This window comes from Sinocyclocheilus rhinocerous, unplaced genomic scaffold (assembly GCF_001515625.1).
Source record: "Sinocyclocheilus rhinocerous isolate Xijiao unplaced genomic scaffold, SAMN03320098_v1.1 scaffold821, whole genome shotgun sequence".
In the NCBI taxonomy this organism is placed as follows: Eukaryota; Metazoa; Chordata; class Actinopteri; order Cypriniformes; family Cyprinidae; genus Sinocyclocheilus; species Sinocyclocheilus rhinocerous.
In genome coordinates this window covers 693,269-700,995 of record NW_015623656.1, presented here as the reverse complement: position 1 = coordinate 700,995, position 7,727 = coordinate 693,269, and the positions used below count along the sequence as shown (strand labels likewise).

General features: G+C 35.3%; 1 protein-coding gene across 1 annotated transcript in view; it reads left to right on the top strand.

Annotated features, from left to right (window-relative positions):
• Nucleotides 1-2,296: 2,296 nt before the first annotated feature.
• Nucleotides 2,297-7,727, top strand: part of cul5a (cullin 5a) — a 14,722-nt gene continuing 9,291 nt past the window's right edge. The window contains exons 1-9 of the mRNA XM_016521021.1: nucleotides 2,297-2,373; nucleotides 3,629-3,738; nucleotides 3,824-3,923; nucleotides 4,003-4,179; nucleotides 4,263-4,404; nucleotides 4,486-4,631; nucleotides 4,781-4,861; nucleotides 5,102-5,195; nucleotides 5,836-5,966. Of these exons, the coding sequence (XP_016376507.1) occupies nucleotides 2,350-2,373; nucleotides 3,629-3,738; nucleotides 3,824-3,923; nucleotides 4,003-4,179; nucleotides 4,263-4,404; nucleotides 4,486-4,631; nucleotides 4,781-4,861; nucleotides 5,102-5,195; nucleotides 5,836-5,966 (1,005 nt within the window). The 5' untranslated portion in view covers nucleotides 2,297-2,349. The remainder of the gene's footprint in view (nucleotides 2,374-3,628; nucleotides 3,739-3,823; nucleotides 3,924-4,002; nucleotides 4,180-4,262; nucleotides 4,405-4,485; nucleotides 4,632-4,780; nucleotides 4,862-5,101; nucleotides 5,196-5,835; nucleotides 5,967-7,727) is intronic.

Below are 7,727 nucleotides of genomic sequence, written 5' to 3'. Positions count from 1 at the left end.
CACCGCATTGTCCTCCGAGTCGCTGAGGAGGTGCTGGCCATTCACCAAGAGATTCCCCTCCTGAAGACCCCAGAACACATGGAGGCAGGGCTGGGCTCGAAATTGATGTTTTTTTCTGATGTTAAACCTAAGCTATGTTGTAAATAGTTGTAAAAAGTACTTTCAGTAATCTATAGAACAATTTGTTTAAATGTGTAAAAGAAAATTATTTACACAACAAAAAAAATAAACGTATAGAAGAACATTTTGTGAAAAATGTATAAGCTGCATTTAAAAAAATTAACAATGTACATAATTACTTCTCTTTTATTTACACATGTGAATATGCAAAACAAAAATACAAAATGTACAGAAAGTACTCAGGCTCATTTACAAATAAATGACACTACAAAAATGAATAATGTATACAACTTATTCATTTCATTTTTAACTTACATCACAAAAATAAACTACAGAAATTAGGTTGTTTCATTGACAATGTGACATTTAAAAAAAGGATATTGAAAAAATGTAATGCTTTCTCTTGGCTAACAGAGAAGAGTAAATGAAAACACAATACTTACATTTCAATGTGAATTCCCCCACAGAACTCTCACCCACTGTGTTCTTTGAATATAAACACCGTCTTCATCTGGGCGCAAGTGATTCTGGGATATGGTAGGGTGCGAAGTGTCCATCAGATGTACACTTCATTTTCCTGGGAAACGGAGGGTGCATTTGACGTGGATTTCGAATTATGTCAGCCTTCGTCAAGCCGCGGTGACGCAATCGTCCTTGGAATGTGCACCTCGGAGGGTGCATCCTGAATTGGGACAGCTTACATCGTGACGCTGTGACACAATCACACTTCAAATGCGCACTTCGGAGTCTGCACACTTCAGTTTGGGATAGCCTTCCTCGCGCCACTGTGACGCAGTCGCACTTCAAATGCGCACTTCGGAGTCCGTGCACTTCACTTTGGAACACAGCTTATGAGTTGATCGTAGCTCAATTGGTGGCAATGGGTCTATGATGTACTTAAGCTTTTGGGAAACGCAGCCCTGAACGATTCTCCACGAATCGGAATGAATTGTCAGGGGAGTTTCTCGAGTCGACAGAATAGACTCTTCTGGACAAGTCTGGTTATCCACTTGACTTGACTCATTCACACTGACTCATTTAACTGAGAGCCGTCTTTTTCTGTCATGTAGAACCGAGGAAATTGAGTTTTATTTAAAGGTATAATGTATTGTTAAGTAATTTTTATGTAGCCTACTGATTTTTGGTTTTAGGTATCGCTTTTTATGTCTAAATTTTGCAACCAAATTTCCTAATTATTTTACCACGGACATGAGTTTAATAATTCAATATGGAATGCTACAAATAAAATATAAAATTAACTGGAAATATTTTACAAGTTTGACTTCTTTATTAACACACATACGAAAATGGCGGTTTTATTAAATAGTTTTAAATAACATTTACTAATGCAAAAAAAAAATGAATGCAAAAATCTGCTATATTTTGAATTAGGCTATAGTCATAATATATACAGGTAGGTTCTAATTAAATGTGTTTGGATCGTATTTGCATGACGTAAAAGAAGAACTGAATCGATTTTTAAGTTCTTTGAAATAGGCAAAACGATACAGTCTAATTGAAACATTTTCTTTTATTAATTTATTTTAAGTTATTCCCTGTTTTTTATTTTATTTTTTATGCTATTTTTGATGCTATAAAGTGACAACATTGTATAAATCCTCGTATATTTCTATGTACATATTTTTTTATAGATCCAATAAAAAAAATAAAAACACAAGTTCTATAAAACGAACTGTTCAAAAGAGTCCATTTGCAGAAATGAATCGGAGATCCCTTTTTTTATTATAATTACACAGTACATAAACAATTATGACAATATAATTATAAACAAATACAAAATAAAAGAAAGATTAAAAAAATAAATACAGACTTGCTGCCAGGATAAAAAAACATAATACTATTACTAGGCTACAGCTCAAGAAGACACAAAGGACGAATATAAACATACCGTTGTCAGTGCTTTCAAATTAACAGAACTTTGGATAGTTTCCATATACTTGTCTAAGTCCACTTTGAATAAAGAAAAGTGAGGTTTAAAGCAAGTAAAGTTTGCGAATGTGAAATTAAGCCAACAGCAATTACAAAGTAGTGATGTAATATTTCCCTATATTCTCTTTTAAATATTCAAATAATCCAAAGAAAGCATCTTTAAAACAAAAAGAAAACTCACTTACAAAATAAGATTGAATATGTATCGGAGATCCCATTACCAGTTCTAATACCGAACCAAATCGCGCGAGAACGGACGAGGGGATAAATTAAGGAAACATGGCGATGTCTAATTTGTTAAAGGTAAGAGACACTTAAGCTCTTTGCCTCCAAATTCTCCATAAACAGTCAAAAACCCTTTTAGACGCCTATAACCTTCAAATGACTATGTTGTACCATTGTGATTTAGCGGCTTGCTCGGACTCTTACGTGCATGTCCAGTGAGTTTATAAGAGAGTCTTGCAGCCTGTGTTTAGCTAGCAGGCTGTGAGCTAGCTGAGATTAATAAAGCCAATAATCACAAAAGTACAGGACTGCACGCAGACGAGTTGAAGTCATGATTCACTCCAACGGGTGTACCTTCGGTATTATGTTGTTTATAAATATATATCATAAAGGGACGTGTTCCTGATGACAGTTAGCACGCATGTTGCTAGCTTGGTCAATGATTTAATGACACTGAGTATAATGGCTGAGCTAATGATATAAAATGTGAATGTGTGCCGTTATTACTAAGAGTTTGTTGTTGTAGTAAGCCTAGAAAAGATGCACGTCATGTCACAAGTGTCAGATATTATAAGTACTTGAAATATGTGAAGAAATCATCCAGGGAGTAAGAATTAGAGAGTAGACACATTCCATTTGTTTGATTTTATACAGTTAAATACAGTGGCTTTGTCTTAAAACCTAGTAAGCTGCCTACCTAGACAACATTTTGTTGAATAAATAAAATTTTAAAAACCTTGAAATTTTATTAGTGGCAGTGTTTGGGAAATGACACAAAATTGAGGTATAGTTGTAATTTGTGATTTATATAATTTAAAATGTATAATTTTCACACAATACCAAAATTGGTCTATTCATTTCAAATGGATTATGGTTTTAAAAATGTATTTTTAAGAGGTATTTTCATAATTTATGATTGAAATCTAGGTCTAGTTCAAGGATAAAACAAGGAAATCTATACATAATAAAAGGCATTTGAAAAAAAAGAAAGTAATAAAAAACAAAGAAATAAATAATTAAAAGTAATACAAAAAGTACAAGTAATAATAAAACCATTTGGTTCAGTTTTAATTGATTTAATTAAAAAAAAAGAAGAAGAAAAAATCAACCCCCAGGACATAAAAGTTTCTTAAAGACATTAGACATAAAAGAAACAGCCAACTGCTTGCCTTATTGTAAATGCTTTGTGAATCATATTCAATAAGGCTTCTGATTTTCTGGGCATGTTGAGACAGAGAGGTCTTCCATAATGTCTAGTTCATTGTTTTATGTGAATGCATTCACACTCTTTTTCTCTAACTATCTATATCCTCTTCCATGTCCTTTTGCTTAGAACAAGGGTTCCCTCCAGTTTGAGGACAAGTGGGATCTTATGCGCCCCATTGTCCTTAAGTTGCTTCGCCAAGAGTCCGTAACTAAGCAGCAGTGGTTTGATCTTTTCTCGTAAGGCCCCAAGGAATTCAGATATTTTTATATCCTACACATTAACTGCAGTCTGAATGTTCAATCTGTCTTCCTATTCTCACAGAGATGTTCATGCAGTTTGTCTATGGGATGACAAAGGACCAGCAAAGATCCACCAGGCCCTCAAGGAGGACATCTTAGATTTTATAAAACAAGCTCAAGCGGTAAGAGAGGTTCAGGATTAAACAACCTGCTGATGTTCTTCAGCAGAATCATGCCTCATTCTCGATCGTTGGTGTTTAGCGAGTGCTCAGTCACCAAGATGACACGGCGCTCCTCAAGGCTTACATCGTGGAGTGGAGGAAGTTCTTCACGCAGTGTGACATTCTGCCCAAGCCGTTCTGCCAGCTGGAGATCACCCTGATGGGCAAACAGGGCAGCAACAAGAAGTCCAATGTGGAGGACAGCATTGTTAGGAAGGTGAGCGGGATAAAAGCGGGATTTTTAGGTGGATTTCCCAGAATGGGATTCATTGGTTTGTTCTGCTTTTTATGTTCACACAGCTGATGCTGGACACTTGGAATGAATCTATATTCTCCAACATCAAGAATCGATTGCAGGATAGTGCGATGAAGTTGGTCCATGCTGAACGGCTGGGAGAAGCGTTCGACTCGCAGCTGGTCATCGGGGTCAGAGAGTCGTATGGTGAGGTTCACTCCAGGTTTTTCATCGGATTGATCTTTTTAATCATGAAAACTGAAAAGTCTCTTATAATCTCTTTCTCAGTGAACCTGTGCTCCAATCCTGATGATAAACTGCAGATCTACAGGGATAACTTTGAGAAAGCCTACCTAGACTCCACTGAGAGGTTCTACAGGACCCAGGCGCCGTCCTACCTGCAGCAGAATGGAGTACAAAACTACATGAAATATGTACGGCCTGCCAGACATCAGATTTTAGACTACATGATCTTCAGCCAATCAGATTAAATCAGATTGCATAGCCGAGAGGAGCGTTTTGACTCCTCCTAACACTCTGCATTTGTGTTTGCAGTCATATATTCTCATGTCTCTGTTTACAGGCAGACTCTAAATTAAGAGAAGAGGAAAAACGTGCACTACGATATTTAGAGACAAGACGTGAATGTAACTCTGTACAAGCAGTGAGTATATGATTGGCTTTTAAATAATAATAATACATCATTTGACAAAGATTGAATTGAACAATTTTGCATCAAATTGGGCATCAGCCATTAAAATATTTTTGTATTTTTACATGCGAAAATATTAAAAGTATTATTATTTTTAAGTTGTTCAGTATTTCATATTTAATTTAAATAAAATAAAATAATATAACCAGGTATATGTGAGACTGAAATTGTCGATTGTTTTTTTCCCCTCAGCTTATGGAATGTTGTGTGAATGCACTGGTAACGTCATTTAAAGAAACTATCTTGGCTGAGTGTCCTGGCATGATCAAACGAAATGAGACTGACAGTGAGTATGAGACTATTTAGAAATGTTTTATTAGATATATTTAAAATGACAATTTTAGGTTTTATATACGCTGTTGTTCCAAATTTGGGGGTCGCTAGGACTTACACATAACAAGGTTGCATTTATTTGATTAAAAATACAGTAAAACACCAATATTGTGATATTATTACAGATTAAAGTAGCTGTCTTGTATTTGAATATAGTTTAAAAAGTAATTTATTCCTATGATTGCAAAGCTAATTTTTCAGCATCATTACCCCAGTCTTCAGTGTCACGTGATCCTTCAGAAATCATTCTAATATGCTGATTTGCTGCTCAAGAGTAATTTGAAAATGTGTGCTGTTTAATATTTTTGTGGAAACTATGATACTTTTTTCTGGATTTCTTTGATGAATAGAAAGTTCACATGAACAGCATTTATTTAAAATAGAAATCTTGTGTAGCATTATAAATGTCTCTGTAATTTCCTATACCCTTGCTGAATAAATGCACAAATTTATTTTATCACATAAACGTAATGACCTCAAGCTTTTGAACAGTACTCTGTTTTTCATGAGGTCGGACTTTGCATACTGTGTAGCTGAATTATATCTCTAAACATAAGCTTTTAGTTTTAAACCTCTGAACTCTTCTTCCACAGAGCTGCACCTCATGTTCTCTCTCATGGATAAAGTGCCCAATGGGATTGAACCCATGCTGAAAGACCTGGAAGAGCACATCATCAGTGCTGGACTGGCAGACATGGTGGCCACTGCCGAGACCATCACAACTGTGAGCAAAACATTTGAAGAATTATTATATTCTTTGTGAGCTTTATGAATTTTAGAGCATTAGCTGGCTTTTGTTTTTCACAGTATAAATTAGGGTTGGGCGATGTCTACCAAATTGGCATCGGACGATGTCTACAGTGAAACATTGTGATGGTCAGAGGTGGAAAGTAACGAATTACATTTACTCGCGTTACTGTAATTGAGTAGCTTTTTTGTGTACTTCTACTTTTTAAAGTAATTTTTAAAATCTGTAATTTAACTTTTACTTAAGTATATTTAGTTTGAAGTATTGTACTTCGTTACATTTTAAAACACATTAATTACTGAGTAAAAAAAAAATCGCTCACTGGAAACTACTGCAGTAAATAATAGGCAGGAGAGCAAACTGGCGCGAAAATCACAAGAAAGATGCAGACGGACAGGACAGGCGTTATGATGCAGACCCATCTGAGATCGAAACCCTGTCGTATTCTGCTGAAGTTGAACTCGAAGGAAATGAAGTGAACCCCTGGCCATATTTAAGCTCTATTATGCAGTGTATGCTGTGTTTGCCTAGGGAGACCAAACTAGCAGCTTATAAAATCTCGAAATCAACCCTTCGCAAGCATGTAGAGGTAAGGTAAATACTTGCATCGTTGCATTGGTGGTTAAAATGAAGCTTTGACAGTTTAGCAAGAGGTTTTGCACAAATTAGCCAAAAAGACAGTGGTGCAGGGTGTGCGATATATATCGTCTGCGATAATATCGTAATTGTTGTTTTAACGATGTGCGATTTGACATTATCAGTATTTTGCCAAAAACCAAACAAAACACTCCTACAGAGTGCCATGAAGTCTAGTAGATTAGACTAGTGCGCGCACGCATTTAGAGTGCGTTCTTTCACTGCGTGATTCAGTGCATTTAGAATGATCACAAAATTTAAGATATAGGGGCAGAAAATGTATATCATTTCATATAGTAAATCAATATCACACAAAGAGTGATATTGGTCTTTTCTCCAAAAATCAGCATGATTACATATAGATTTTTTTTCCAGTCTACCAAATTGGCATCGGACGATGTCTACAGTGAAACATTGTGATGGTCAGAGGTGGAAAGTAACGAATTACATTTACTCGCGTTACTGTAATTGAGTAGCTTTTTTGTGTACTTCTACTTTTTAAAGTAATTTTTAAAATCTGTAATTTAACTTTTACTTAAGTATATTTAGTTTGAAGTATTGTACTTCGTTACATTTTAAAACACATTAATTACTGAGTAAAAAAAAAATCGCTCACTGGAAACTACTGCAGTAAATAATAGGCAGGAGAGCAAACTGGCGCGAAAATCACAAGAAAGATGCAGACGGACAGGACAGGCGTTATGATGCAGACCCATCTGAGATCGAAACCCTGTCGTATTCTGCTGAAGTTGAACTCACAACAAAAATAATTCCAAACACAGCCACCATAGCACAGTTTTGCGTCTCTGAGCAATGGCAGTGTTTTGTTCCTGAATAAATCAACCGTTTAAATGATTTGGTTCGATCGCAGTGACTCACTTATTAACAGTGACTTGCTGACACCTACTGGCGATTTTAATTTCACATTTAAAGTATCTTTTGATAATTAAAAAAAAAAAATTTTTTTTTTATAATTTCAAATGAATATTCATCATTTTATGTATTATATATCAAAACATTATTTCTGCATTTGTAACTGCAGTTTAAATGCATTCATGTCCTGCATTAAACAGTGTGTAAATGCATCTAAATGCCACTTCA